Here is a 15,768-nt window from a genome sequence, read left to right on the forward strand (position 1 = left end):
AGCTATGCGCCCGCCGACCTGTCAATGGCCAATTGAGGCCACTGACAGAGCCATTAATGTAATTTATGGACCTGCCCATCCAACCTTAAGGTTGGTGGGCAGGCCAGGAGCCCTGGCAGACATTAGAAAAAGCATGAAACGTCATCCATGGGCGGGATGAGGTTTCATGTAGGTTTTAAAAAATGTAATTAAAGTATTTTTAAAAGCTATGAACATGTCCCAACTCATGTGAGTGTCACATGAGCGGACATGTCAGGGAATTTTTTTTTCTATTTTTCAGATTTTTAAATGTACAGCTGATCTCTGTGCATGTGCGAAAGAGCACACTCTCGGCTTAGGGAATCCACTCCCCGCCCGCACAGGGAGTGCATAGCGTTTCCATGTGGACGTCACGCTGGGTGGGCCTTAACTGGCCCGCCCACGTAAAATGACAGCGCGCCCCCAAGAGGCATGCCTCCACGCACCCGCTCTTCAACTTGCCCCCCCAACAGGGGCAAAATTCTGCCCTAAGAAATCATCCCCTGGACTAAAAGACCCTCTAGCACTCCTCTTACCATTATCCATTTTGGGGATCATTCTGACCAGGTATTATTCCTTCGTAGCCCTCAACTATTCCAATTCCGGTGTTAACTCAGGGGAACCAAAATTTAATATTGGAATTTCCAATCCACAGCTTTCTGTACTTTAATTTCAATCCCTCTGATAAAGATCAGTGGGATGGGGGCTGGGGGTGGCGGCAGGAGCAGCGGGGAGGGGAAACTGGATAACAAAAACAGATCCCAATACACGATTAACCCTTGCCCATGTGTTGACGCAGTCGCAAATTTTGTGCTGCCTGCTAATTTAAATTATAGCAGTCTGCAGCACAGCACTAAGCATGCTGCTGATGGTTGCATGCTCAGCAGGGGGCTCAAGTTTGTGCATGACCAGAATAAATTAAAGCTATCCCCCACTACTTAAAGCCATACTACTCAGCATAAAGGGAAGGTGTAGCAGGTGCTGGAAGTGGCTGGGGAAGAGTCTCTGAGCAGGAAGAAGAGTGGAAATAGCACAACAGACTACAGAACATGCTTCACGCACTGGAGGCCTTGATGCAGGAGGTGGGCAGAAGGAAAGAGGTTCTCTACCCACAGGGGATGAAGTGGCCCTCCAGGCATACATTGATAAATTAGTGGAAGCAGACAGCCATTGTTGTCACACAATTGGTCAAGGGCAATGAATGCATCTAAAAAATGTTATATCTTATCAGCTGCACAACTGGCCTCATGCACTACTCCTTTCACCACACCCACTTCCCTCATCTACCAACAATCTCCATCAAGCATGATTCAGACCTCGCATTCATACCCTCACCTCACCCTCATACACTTAGCATTGATGCAAGCCTTATCAGTATTATTATTAATAACTCCCCCTCATAAGCGAGGATGATTGTTTTCCATGGGCAGAATTTTGCTGTCGGCGAGCAGGGGGCAGGGCCTGCTCGCCGACACGTAAAATGACACGGGATGATGTCATCCTGCCCATTTAAATTTTCAGGAAGGCAGGGGCGCAGTAAAATCAGCTGTGGGCCACTGACCTGTCAAAGGCCAATTGAGGCCATTGACAGGATCATTTAAACAATTAAAGGACCTGCTCATCCAACCTTAAGGTTGGTGGGCAGGCCAGGAGCCCCAGCGGCAAATAGATAACACATGAAACCTCATCCGTTGGCGGGATGAGGTTTCATGAAGGGTTTTTAAAGGTTTAATAAAGTTATAGTGTAAATTATGAATATGTCCCATCTCATGCGACATTGTCACATGAGGGGGACAAGTTAGGGAATTTTTTTTCGATTTTTAATCTTTTTCAAAGCGGAAGTGATCTCCCTATGGCAGCACTTAGCCTCAGGGAGATGTACGCTTTTTCGTGTGCATGCATGAAAGAGCGCACTCTCGCTTTTAGGGAATCCCCCCCCCCCCCACCCTGCCCACACAGGGATCCCGCCAGACGTCACGCTGGGTGGGCCTTAATTGGCCCGCCCACGTAAAATGGTGGTCGGGCCTGTATCTCCAGCGGGGATTGGCCCCCTGCCTGCCGGAGATTGGGTCGGGCCCACCTGCCCAACAGGCAGAAAATTCTGCCCCATGAGTTCCGAAGATAGCTGATGAGGCTGATTCAGGATCAGCAGACTTTATGATACATAGGCCATTTGTCATGTGGGGTATCCGGTCGTGTGTTATTAATTCTGGTCATGGTGTGTTCTTTTTGCCGCTTTCGCTCCTGGATCTGCACCTGCAAGGTTACAGACAAGGAGCTGGAAAGTGGGATTAAAATGAGTGGCTAGTTTCTTTTCTTTTTCTTTTTTGGCTGGCGCAGACATGATGGGTTTAATGGCCTCTTTCTGCGCCATAACTTTTCTATGATTCTATGGTTTGCTTTTCCTCTTCATTTTGCTGTCACTGGATCTCAAAATGCTGGGATACTTCCCACAAACTCTGCTGCCATCCAGTTCAGTCCAGGGCAAAGGTCTTCCAGGATTTGATGTCAATGTTGCATTTCTTCATGTTGGCTTTCAGCATATTCTTGAAACGCTTTTTCTGTCCTCTGATGTGTCTGCACTGACTGAGCTGGGAAAAGAAAACCTGCTTTGGGAGCCTAGTATCTGACATCCAAACTATGTGACCAACCCAATGAAGCAGATGGTCATAGCCTCAATGTTTGTGGTGCCTGCTTGTGACAGGACATTAATGTTGGTGCGTCTGCCCTCCCAATTAATGTAAGATCTTCTGCAGGCAGCGCTGATGGTATGACTCCAGTGCCTTGAGGTGCCTCTGATACATTATCCATGTTTTAATCCCGCACAGTAACATAGGGATCATGACTGCATGATAAACCATGAGCTTGGCTTCAGTTTTAATGTTGCGATCTTCAAACACTTGCTTCCTCAGGTGACCAAAGTCTGCACCAGCAGATTTCAGGCCATGCTGGATTTCTTTGTCAATGTCAGGCTTCCGTGAGAGAGGTTTCAAGGTATTGGAAGTGTTCCCCAATCTCATTCGTTTGGAGCTTGCTGATGGGGACCTTTTGTCTCTGAATGTTGAGTGTAAGTTCCATCTTCATGTATGCCTCAGTAAATATGTTGGTAATTCTCTGGAGATCTGTTCCCTACACAGCACTTACTGCAGCATCATCGGCATATTGGAGCTCAACAGCTGAGGTCGGGGTGGTGTTAGTTTTTGATTGGAGTCTTCTAAGATTAAATAGTTTACTGATCATTCGATAAATAAGCTGCACTCCAGCAGGGAGCTTTTCTCGAGTCAGGTGGAGCATGGAAGCAAGGAAGATCAAAAAAAGAATTGAGGCGATGACACAACTTTGTTTGACTGATATGGAGCCATTGTTAAGGATCACAACTCACATATCATGATGAAGCAGGTGAAGGATGGTAATGAATCTTGGAGGACATCCATACTTCAGTAGAATCTTCCAGCGTGCCTCATGATTACAGAGTCAAGGGCCTTTGTCAAGTCAAAGAATGCAACGTAGAGAGGTTGATGTTGTCTACAGCATTTATCCTGTGGTTAGCGAACTGTAGGTATCATGTCGGCCATGGCTCTTGACGGCCTAAATTCACATTGAGATTCAGGGAGTAGCTCTTCAGCAAGCGGTAATAAGTTGATTCAGAAGCATTCTTGCAATGACCTTTCCTGCAATGGAAAGCAGGGAGATGCCTCTGTGATATCCACAAGTGGGTTTGTCCCCGCTCTTGAGGATTGCCACAATCGTGACGTCCTTGAGATCATTTGGGACTTCCTCTTAATTCCAGATCTGCAGGATGAGGGCATGGAGCTGGAATGTTAGTTCCTCTCCTCCAATGCTTAAAAATTTCAGCAGGGATTCCATCATCTCCTGCCACTTTGTTTTTCTTCATTTTGTGATGGGTTTCATCAGCTCCATAGGCATTGGCAGAGTTCCCAGCTCATCTCTAACTGAATGGTTTGGGATGAAGTTGAAAGCATTCTCATCAACAATTGATACTTGATTGAAAAGGTCTTCAAAATGCTCCCTCCAATGGGCATTGACAATTTCCTTACCTTGATCAGATTTCTTCTATCCTTAGGCCTCAGAGGAACTTGTCTTTGGGTACTTGGGCCATACATGGTCTTTACGGAAGCGAAGAAGCCAGGGATGATATTCATGTCAGCAAGATGTCGAATTTATGTTCTTCATGTCGTGGGTGCACCTTTGTACCTAAGCCTTTGCTTGTTGGTAAGCCAGTTTCTTTGGATTTGCGGGCCTCATACCCACAGCTTGCACCTTATGTCCATCTGAAAGGGCAAGTGAGGCCCTGGTTTAAGTCTCATCCAAAACACCATTCTCTAACAGTGCAGCACTCTCTCAGTATGAAACTGGAGTGTTAGTCTTGATTTTTGTGCTCAAGTCCTAGGGTGGGACTTGAACCCACAACCTTCTGACATAAGGTGAGAGTGATACCAAATGAGCCATTGCTGAGGGAAGATCTGCACATTGCGAGCCACCTGGCATGAGTGGCTTGCAGTCAGGGTAGTGGGAAAAGGATAGCATAGGTGCCAGCTCCCCAGAGTGGGAGGTTGCACACGAGTTCTGCTGCAGAGCACTCAGTTGAGGACTTCAATGTGCCAGTGTACAGAAAAAGGTCTGATGCACAAAGAGATGCCTGGTGCACTGGCAGACCTGTCAGAAAGTCTGCTGTTAGTGTTGATGAGCATGGCAGAGCTGGCTCCAACTTGGCACGAGACTTTGCACAGAGCTTGGACTCCATCCTTTTTAGCATAAAAGTTATGGCCAAATCCATAAAAACACTTGTGGACCTAACCATAATGCAGCTTCTGATGGCCAACATCTGAACTTCCATTGCAGTACAAACAGAAACCGCACAATGTTTAAGTGCCGCAGTGGACGCTCAGACTGGAGTCATGAAATCTCAGCTTTCTGCTGTGTAGGCTCAGACTGCTGCCTTCATTGCTTTAGATACCAGTGCTCAAAGGGGGGTTGAAGATTCTCACAGCAGACCAGCAGACTGTCCTTCTACAAATTATTAAGATTGATGAGGCCCCACCTGGGGGAATGGCAGTGGCTCCATGGAGCACAAACCTGCTGTCCTCTCTCATGATTACAGCATCCATGCTCCCATTACTGCAACTCAGCTAGCACTGTTGCTGTTGCTGGCTTATCAGGCAGCCAGCCCAAACTGTAGCCACCTGTGCCAACATGGTGCAGCTTTAAGCCGGGCCTTCTAGACCTAGAACTGCTCCAATGCTGATAATGTGAAGACTCCCCTAATGAAAATCAGCAGCTTTCCACCAGCCCTGCTGAAACCACAAGGATAGCACTTTGCAGGAGCACTCGACCAGGAAAAGAAACCTAAAAGACAGGCAGTAAGGAAATTCACAAATGTGGTTGGTTAACTTTTGTACATAATGTTGGATGTCTTGTTGGATGAAATTAGTTTGGAATGGTGGTTTTTATCTTAGTATCTTGACCAGCAGGACACTGTGATAGTCAATGACAGAGGAAAGTAAAATGTGTGACTGTTATAGAATGGGTATTTGGGATTTTGTGCAGTGGAATCATTGTCAGATCAGGCAATGATAGACAGCCTGGTCAGGGGAAAGGGGATGTGTTGGTTGCCTATTCCCTTCCTCCAACTCCTCCTCTTCATCCTCCTCCTGCTCCTGAGCAGCTCACTGTATCCCTGGTGGTAATGTTTCAGAGGTCTTAGCAGTCCACAGCGAATTGGGACACATGCTCCAGTGAGTACTGCAGGGCTCCTCCAGAGCGGTCCAGACTGTTGTTTGAGCATCCCAATCATCAGCTCTATGATGTTGTGTGTGGTCACATGGCTCTCATTGTAATCTTCCTGGCCAAGTGCAGTTGGGGTGCACACTGGAGATGTGAACCAGGGTTAAGCAACTAGCTCTTGTTCCCCACCAGCCACTTCTTTTAAGGTCTTAACACATCAGTCAATTTGGAACAACCTAGCTGTATAATGCAGGTTCATTTACTGACAGCTGGGTTGGTGTGCACATGTGGGTCACTGTGCATGTGTTTTTCCAACTTCCAGTGTATCAAGGTTGATTGGAAAAACAGGTATCACCCTAAGGGCCCAATCCTAACTTGGAGTGTGGTACCTCGTCAAGATCCCTGTGAATTGCCCAAGAAGATCTGATGGGTTCAGTGGACCATCTTCCTAGGTAATAGTGAGTTGGTATCATGCGCCCCAAGAACAGACAAAAAGCAGACATCTGTTTTGATGAATCCTCTAGAAATTCTTTTTGTCCTCCAGCTCTGAGAGGTGGCAGGAAATCAGGTAGCAGGAAAGAATGGCATCCTGCCAGACAGGCTCATAACAGTAAAACACGTGACTGACAGGTGCTAACAGGGTTCAAGTAAAAATAAAACAGTAAAATAAAGGTTCAAAATCAACCTAACAGAGGAAAGCAATAAAATAATAAAGTAAAATTATATTTACAAATTTGAGGATGGTACTCTTTTTTTTAAAGAGAAGGGTGGCCCTTCCTGCAGCTGTGTTTTGCAGACCAAACCCATACTCTATTTTTGCTGCACCTGAATGGCTTACTCCATTGCACCAAAGCAGTGCCAATTCTAGAGAAGACAGGCGCACCCTCAGACTGCGACACAATTACAAAATGAAGCTAGCCCCGAGGATCACAGTGCAAGCCTTTTCATCCTCCAGCGGTACCCAGTGCAGGCACAAGAACCAACTTTCTCATTTTCTCAGTCCTCCATACTATGTTTGTGTCCATGTTGCCAGTGAAGAAACTATGTTCAGAGCCCGAGAAACCTCAAGATCATCTGGACATTGAACAACTGCAAATTTTTATGACAAAAATGAGTTCAAATCACATTACTCTGTCCTATATACCAGAACAAGAGACCGTGTTTTTCATAGTTAAAAAAGATAATATTTAATTCAAATTGGTATTGGTTCAAGCAAATTGTCACATCTGCACTTTCTGTGGGGAGCCCCACTTTGAGGGAACACTGGTAGCAGGTAGGGATACAATATGTAACACATATTCTCTGACCAGCTTTCCTTTCTCACTCTAATCCTCACAATTTTGGATTTTAGCATTACAGATTTGACAGCGGTTAAGGTGTCTGTCAGACTCAATAAGAGCATCTTGAATTAATGCAAATCAGAGTCCCATGATATCAATGAGATTCTGCTGCTATTTTAACCTATGGGTGCAGGGGGAAACTGCTGCAACTTTCCTGGCAGGCAAAATAAATATGGCAGCTGTCAGGAGCAGCAAAAAGCTCTCCAAGGTAAGGTGAAAACTTTCTTTTGTGGAGCCCATGAGAGCACAAGGAATGTTGAATCTGCCCAGCCCTGCACCCAGCACCCTTGCCTCCTTGTATGATATTCCTGAAATCCCCAACTGTGATTTACTAGCCTTTCTTTGGTGCTGACCCAACTTCCATTCCTACCACCAGCCAGATAGCTGCTGCTTTCTGCCATGCAGATGAGACGTCCATGAGTTACAATACTCCTTAAATTTAAGACCATGAGTGTATTTTGTGCTCATCTTGCTCCCTGCCTGCCTGAAGCCTGCTGGTGGTTAAAATTTACTGCAGTTACTCAAAATGTATCAACAGGGTTGCTTCTGTGAAGTAAAACTTAAATCAAGTATAAAGGATAAGTGATTCTCAGGGCCAACGGTTAATGAGACTACTTCAGTTACCTTGGGTCCTATTGTTCCAACTCCAGGATTACCAATAGAACCTTGTGGCCCTGCTGGCCCTCGGTCACCCTGCAACAAAAACAAACAATGTTAATTTTGCAATAAACTTCAAATGAAAGAGTTGCTACTGATCTGATGTCTTTATATTGGTATCATACATTTATATAGTTAAGGCATACTTCCCTGATAAGCTCTGATAACCATATATCAAGGGATATTTATTACAATTGCTGCAGGTGAGATTAGAAATCTTCGAACAAGAAAAGAATCTAATCACAAAGTGTAGAGATAAAAAAAGTTCTGTTGAAGGGTCATGAGGACTCAAAACGTCAACTCTTTTCTTCTCTGCCGATGCTGCCAGACCTGCTGAGTTTTTCCAGTAATTCTTTTTTTTGTTCACAAAGTGTAGAAATTGGTCCATTCTGAAGAAGACCATACCCAACAGGAATACACTCTAAAACACTTCTCCCACTCAGAACATTTCACTGTATTTGCACATTATTTTAGTTCCACAAACTATTTTTAACCACTATAATTGTTTTAACTTGCATAGTTTTAGCATTGTCAATCAACAGACCGCCTTTATGTCAGCTTCTTTCACAATGTTCAATCTTGTCAACAGGAACAATAGACAATGCTGCCATCAGCCAGCTGATTACCAGCCAACTGCTTGGGTGAACTCTATTCTTGCCGGCTGAAACAATGGAGGAAACAAAAGGAATCCAGTGTGAATAATTCCACGGGCTGGATTTTCAGCTGGGTTTGCAGGCGCTTGCCTGACATGCATGAGCGTGAAATAGCATGTGATGATGTTGGGCGGGTGTCCCAACGTCATTGCATACTCAGGTGATATTTCAGTTGGCAGGCGCACACAGGAATCGGCAGCGTGCCCACCGACAATTAAGAAGGCTGTTAAGCCCATTAATAAATTAATTAAAGTGAATCTTTCCCTGTCCGTCCAACCTTATGGTTGGCAGGCGGGCAAAAAGACCAAGCAGCCTTTGGATTTTTGAGGAAAATCCACTGGCAGAATGAGGCTTCCGGTGTTATTTACAAGTAAAATAAAAATGTTTAAATCTCATTTTTAATATGTCCCTGCTCATGTGACAGAGTCACATGAGGGGACATGCTCACCTTAATTTTAAAATCTTTATTGTTAATGTTAAAATCTTCAGCTCCCTCAGGCAGCTCTGTGCCTTCAGGGAGCTTTCAGTGAGTGCACCCGTGCAGGTGCTGACTTCTACGCTCGCCCTCCTCCCCTCCCCCCTCCCCAGGCAGTGCTGAGCTTTTCAGCATGCGATTCATGCTGGCTACCCATTAATTTGCCAGCCAGCTTGAAATCGTGGTCGAGGCCCGAGCGCAGGCAATGGTTGGTTTCGCGGCCTCTCCCAGGCCCACCCACCACGCCCGCCAGACAAGGTAAAAACCCTGCCCAGTAAATCTGCAATGCCTTATTTTAAATCATTGAATCAATGCTGTGATGTGTTGCACCATGGAAAGATAAAAAAAAATGGTGTGTGGGTTTAAGCAAAGGTTGAAGAAATTAATTTTCTTTCTCTTGGCACCTTTTGTGTCTTCAGGGTGTCCCAAAGCAATTTAGAGGGAATGAATTATTTTTGAAGTGGTCACTATTTTTATGCATGCAAACAAAGCAGCCTAGTTATGCGGACCAAGTTTCCACAGGCAGTGGGTTCCTTTGGTGGCAGTCTTCCTTTTGCAGTAGTAGGCTGTGAGGTCAAGCACAACTCAGGAATCTGAGTACACAGAGTAGTTTGACAGTATTAAGGACTTCTGCATTGTCAGAAATGGCACCTTTCAGATGGTACAACTGCCTACTCAGGTGGCTGTAAAAGAACTCATGGCAGTTTTTCAAAGAAGAGCAGGGAACCTTGCTGGCATAATGGTCAATATCCATTCCTCAACCAACACCAATGAAGCAGATTAGATAGTCATTCATCCCATTGCTACTTCTGGGACCTTACTGTGCACAAATTGACTGCTGCATTTGCTTATACATTAATAGGGACTACTCCACAAAAGTAATGCATTGTCTGTGAAATGATTTGTGAAGACATGCAAGATGTTACATAAATGCAAGTTTTCTTTCTTTGTTTGCCTATTTAACAGTACTTGCTACATCAAAAAATATCTGTTGCAAGCTTGTTTATTCAGTGTCTCACGAAGAGGTTCAGAGGCTTGTGTGGTGGAACATTAGGTGTTTATTGTTAACACATAACTATATACATCTCCACGGTACAGCCCTGACTAGGTGCTGTCCTCATGCTGGCTTCTACTAGACTCTTACTGTACTCAGTCTACTATCATGTGACTCTACATCATAATATGGTTGGTACTGTTTTCCCGGTCCCACATTAGCCCTTACTAACCCAAACAACCTTATACTAAATCATCTGGTACCATGGAGATGAGTGTGGAGTCAAAATTCAAACCGTATCCCTAATTTTGAGTTGGAGGATCCCTTTCAAACTAATTTAACATCCACACATCAAGGAATATAGGCCCATATATTCCTCAATTTATTTATTTTAGTAGAACGAAAATGCCAGTAATGGGTCAAGATGGAACCACAAACAGGAAAAATCTCAATGTTATGGTGAGAAGAGATCTTGAAGATTGAATAGGTGAATAAAAGAATTATTTGTCAGTTGTTGCAATACGGTTTGTTTACTGTTTGAATGATTTAACCTTGATCTGATGTGAGAGAATAGCATGACATGATGTATAGTACATGTCAGTAGAATTGTATTCAGATTGTTGCTAGATCACCAAAAATATTATTTGGTGTGGAATTATCACTTAATATTCATGATACAATGTTACAGAACATAATAATGTTTCTTTTACAGTTCATATAACCCTTCTTTAAGGCTTGAGTGACCTGGTGACATGGTAATGTGGAAGATGTCTCAACATGACCACTCTCACATTACATCATGCCTGACTCCACTCCTAGGGCAACGGTTAATGTTTTCATAGTTCAGGCTTTGAACATAAATCCTCCATTAATATGTGATTGTTTTCTCATATCCTGTCATCTGTTGGTTTCTCCAATTATTTTCTCAGTTTCAATCAGGCTCCCATCATTGTCCACCAGTTTGGATTGTCACTTCTTGCTTAGTCAGAAAATAATGTGTGTTTGTTTTTCATAAACCCTGAAGAATGTTTATATTTCCCACAAAATGTCATAACTTGGTAAAACAAATAGATGACTGTGCTCGCAAACGTCAAATATTATCAGCAATGTTCCTGATCCTTTTAGACATGATGGAAATTATTACAACCTCTTCACTGTAGGTCATACTGAGTGCAAAGTTCAACAATTCTTAACACACACACATGATGAGTACATGTCTGGTGTGCAGGCCCTCAGTGCCACAGGTGCTCTTCCAGTGGATTCTGGTTTACTGCGTGCAACAGGCAGCCAGCAGGCTTGGGAATTTGGGGCTGTTGATGACAGCTGTGTGCACTTAATTAAAATGGTTATGCAGTAAACAGCATGATATTCTTTCTAGAGGTGTAGAGCGATTGAGCATAATTTTAGCAAATCCCTCCCACTCCCCTCAGTTATGGGTCATTTACAATGCAAGCTCCAAGTGAGATTCCCACCACTAAGGAGGAGCCAGCCAGAGTGTGAGAGAGAAACTAGCGGGAGCTAGAGCTGAATAAAAGAACATAAATGGAGTCAAAGTGTGGAGGGGCTAGTTGGTCTCCGTGTCTGATTTTCTCAGCATTTCCACTACAGCACACCTGATGTTGGGTGGAGTCATCGATTATGATCATTCCTCATGCAATTTGAATCTCTGCTAACTTTAATAGCAAATACTGTATGGTGACAGAATTGTAAATACTACACTCTTAATTTACCAAAATGTTTTATTAGGAGGTTGAGGTAAAACAATGCTCTTGAATCCAGAAAATAAGTTTCTTAGAGCTTCATGTTTTTTTCATTTGCGTGCACGATATTTACTCTGAACTGTTCAAATCTGATCCTCTATTGTTTCCTTTGGGCAGAATGTTAGCTTCTGCATCTGCTTGCAGTGGGGGATGCTGGCAGTGGGTCAGGAATCTGAAAATTCAAGTTGTGGATTTTGCTCTGGCCTTTTAACTTGGACACGATATTAGCATTCCACTTTCTGGTTTCCTGACTAATTGGAACAGCTGGGTGTGATCATAACCCACAACTGACTGTTCAGGCCTCAGTGTTTAAAGGGATTCGAGTAGGGCTCACGATTGATTCATTCTGCAAGTGTCAAGAACAATATTGATGGAGTGTTGGTGTAAGAAGGTCACCAGCCCACCATCCATCGCTGGTTCTCCATGACATCCCTGCAGGTAATGCTGAACATTGCACGGGCCCTCAGAGAAATACTATTCCTGGCAGATTGGAGAAAGAGTCCAGCCTCTGAGGGGAAGCAGGCATGGCTGGAAGTCACGGAGGAGGTGAACAGCATGAATGTGGATGCTGAAAGAGGTACAAAGACTTCATCAGGATAGGAAAGGTGAGTGGCATGCCACCTTCAAGCACTACTCCCCTCACTCTAACTTTCCCAGCCATCTCCTGCCGCATTCCTCAGACCAACGCAATCTTGCTGTTCCTCCCATCCTTCTCTCTCGAGGCATCTCCTCATGTACCCACCTGAAAAGCCATTACTGACATTCACTCTCATCTTATTTCCATCTTGCACCATCCCTCATAGTCACCCTCCAGAAGCATTGTCCTTTCATCCTCCCAACACATTCAATTTCTCACACTCATAACTCTCTTGCTTTCTCTCCTTGCAGGAGAGAGAACGCAACAACAGGAAGAGATAGAGAACTGGAGTTGACCCTTTAGTCCTTGCCATCCTGATCACTACAGAAGAGGAGGCAATGGAGATCAGTAGAGTGGTGAAGTGCATGGCCATTGGAGAAGGAGAGGTGGGGGTCATCTAGATACCTGGCTACAGAATTAGATAACACACAATAATATATCACACAACAAGCACTTAGATTGACTTACTGGCACCTGTAACTAAATTATGAACATTAGCATCATGATGACTTTGAACTCTTTTCCTATTTCAGTTCTAATTTATGTCTTCTATCTCCCACGTGTCCTTCGTGATGCAGCAGCTGGTGCTGGAAGAGACAGATGTCCTCAGAGGACCTAGCACACTCTGAAGAAGTACATTCTGAGAATGCACCATTGCATAACTCACATGAACCATCCACCAGCTTAGATACACATACACTGGTGGAGATCCATGGCAGTAGCTGGATTATCACATGGTGACTGGGATTTTATGTGGTGGCGGTGATCCCAACTACCAGCCGGGAATTTGGGGTCAACCCCACCTTGGCTGCTCCTGGGAGTCCTGACCAGAATTTATGCTCATCAGGCAATTCACTGCCTGCCGTTAGGGCTCCCAGTCCATTGAAGGACGAGATTCAAGCTCCAAGAGCTGCTGACCAATTGGAGGACAGGAAGCCCTTCAGTCCCAGCAGTGTCACCAGTAGTGATGGCCACTGCTGGAACTACACCCAGCTAGGAACAACATAATTCAGTAGATCCCAGAACCTAGGTGAGAGGGGAGGGATCCCTGAGGCCACAGACTGGCCCTGGCGAGGTTGGGAAGCGGGATGCTTGGTGAGGGCAGGGAGAATATTCCCATGAGGTTGGCCCTTGCTATTGAGGGTGGGTGGTGGGCTATTAGGACCCCTGTTCCCAATGCCTGCAAGGAGGCTGCCAGGCATACCTGACAGTCACCCCAAGTGGTAAAGGGCCCACGTTCCCGCTACTGGTAAAATAACAGCTGCAATGGGAAAAGATCTTTAAGTGGCCCTTAAGGACCACATTGGTCAAAGGACCCTCCAAGCTCTGCTCAGCTGGATTCAAATGCTGAGCCTAGGGAATTATTGACCATTCTAGAGCAGCAGAAGAAAATATGTCAGGTTTAGTCAGCATTTCCAAAAGCCCTACACACCCTTGGAGGAAGACTGGAGGAGTCCATCTTTACCATGAGTGCCATGATGTCTTAGGCCTTTGTGCTGATGTCCACCTCCAAGGAAAATGCGGTCACCTGCATGGAGAATCGCATGTGACAGGCGACCGACTGCATGCTGGTCTGCACACTCAGTCTACCAACTTAAATTGGATGGAAGAAAGCCTTTCCATGGCCACTCTGCTTTACTGAAGTGCAGCAAAGTGTTCTCCAGCTCTTGGCTAGCAGGAAAGTGTGGGTGGCCTTGAGAAGGAAGATGGAGAAATGATGACTCTGCTCTAGGCACTCCCACTCATCCACCCTTTCCCCCACCCTGTCAGTCATTGCCCCACATGTGCATCCTGTCTAGATGACTGAGTCTGTCCATGATCAGCTTTAGGTGGGACAGTCTTTGACAGGGCTCTCATGGGCACAGAAGACCAAAGAACATCACAAGCATCTAGGCAGACAGAGCAGGGGAAAGAGCCGCCTACCTCTAGTTCTTCTAACGCCAAAAGTGTAGCACCAGGTAGAAGTAATAGGAAAAGAAAGAGGAATACTTTATGGTTTCAGAAGGGGAATTACATGGGTACATACAAATGTGTTACTGTGTCAAATTGATTGTTTATGTTTATGCATCATAAACTTTATTTCAAGTCTCTATTAACCAATCATCCCCAATGTTGCCCTTTGGCTGCCAAGTGGACATCAGCCTTGAGGTAAATGGTACGACTAAAGTAGAAAATGAGCAATGGTTATCAATGAAGTAGATGGATTATCGACTGTGTGAATGCTTTGATTCTTTGTCTTGGGGTGGGGGACATCGGGACTCCTAAAACCAGAGGGTCACTATTGGTGAGCCACACAGCTACAGAGTTTCAGGTTAATGAATCTGGCTTGTCTGAGGCTGTCCTGGGCATCCCTGGCAGCTAGTTGTGTGACTGCAGGGATCCCAGACATGTGAAATCCCTCCTCCTATTGGTCTTCCTCTTCATCCTTCTTCCTGTCTGAAAAAGCAGTATGGATACTGCCTTCCTCTTCCTGCAGGTCCAGTCTCCTCTGCAACTCTATGTTGTACAAGGCAGAACAAACCACTATCATTCGGAACACCTTTACTGTGTATACTGAAGAACACCTATGATCTGTCAAGGCTGCTGAATTGCATCTTCATCAGCCCAATGCCAGCTCAGTGACCACTCATGAGCTCTTGCAGCTGCTTTGTAGCTTTTCTGTGCATCAGAGCTGGAAGTTTTCACTAGAGTTTTCACCAGCTGAATCCTTAGAGAAGCCACCCGCTGAATCTGCTCCGATATTAGAAGATGTTTGTTAGACTTGACTGGCAGATCCTACAGATGTCACTAGCTGATCCCTGGAAGGAGCTGGAGGCAAAGAAACTCCGGGCTGTGCTGACCTGAACTGCCACTGGTAATGGATGTCTACCTGGCCTACATTACAGGAAGTTTTGTTCCAGGAAGTTGCAGATAGGAACATAGAATGTAGGAATTCAGGGATATAGGATCAAGATTAGGCCATTTAGCCCCTCAAGCCTTTTTTTCCATCCAATGAGATTGTAACTGCTCTGCAACCTAACTCCATATACCCACCTTTGCTCCAGATCTCTTAATACCTTTGGGGGAGAATTTGGACAGAAGCTGGTGTGCACTGCCATTTTGTGTGGACGGGCCTTAATTGGCGTGATACATGCCCAGAAGCACTGAGCGCTCCCTGTGCAGGCAGGGGGAGTAGGCTGAGTTGAAGCCTTGCACGAAAGAGTGCAGAAATCTCCCTGAGGCACAGGCCTGCATCAGGGAGATTAATTTGATTTTGAAAAATCTTAATAAAGAAAAAAAAAATTTTAAGACATGTCCCCTCATGTCACAGTGTCATATGAGTTGGGACATGTCAATGAATTTTATTAAAAATTTTTATTAAACTTTAAAAACCTCATGAAACCTTATCCCACCCGCGGTTGAGGTTTCATGATAGATGCAAAGGCCGCCTGGGCTCTTCACCTGCCTGCCAAGGTTGGGCGGGCAGCTCAGTTAAGTACTTTAATTAGT

The 15,768-nt window shown here is 44.9% G+C and overlaps 1 protein-coding gene across 1 annotated transcript in view; it reads right to left on the bottom strand.

Annotated features, from left to right (window-relative positions):
- LOC121276210 (collagen alpha-1(XXVIII) chain-like) overlaps nt 1–15,768 on the bottom strand; it is a 328,458-nt gene that overhangs the window by 65,095 nt on the left and 247,595 nt on the right. Inside the window, exon 23 of the mRNA XM_041184378.1 lies at nt 7,728–7,796. Coding sequence (XP_041040312.1) covers nt 7,728–7,796 — 69 coding nt within the window. The remainder of the gene's footprint in view (nt 1–7,727; nt 7,797–15,768) is intronic.

This window comes from Carcharodon carcharias, chromosome 3 (genome assembly GCF_017639515.1).
Source record: "Carcharodon carcharias isolate sCarCar2 chromosome 3, sCarCar2.pri, whole genome shotgun sequence".
Lineage (NCBI taxonomy): Eukaryota > Metazoa > Chordata > Chondrichthyes > Lamniformes > Lamnidae > Carcharodon > Carcharodon carcharias.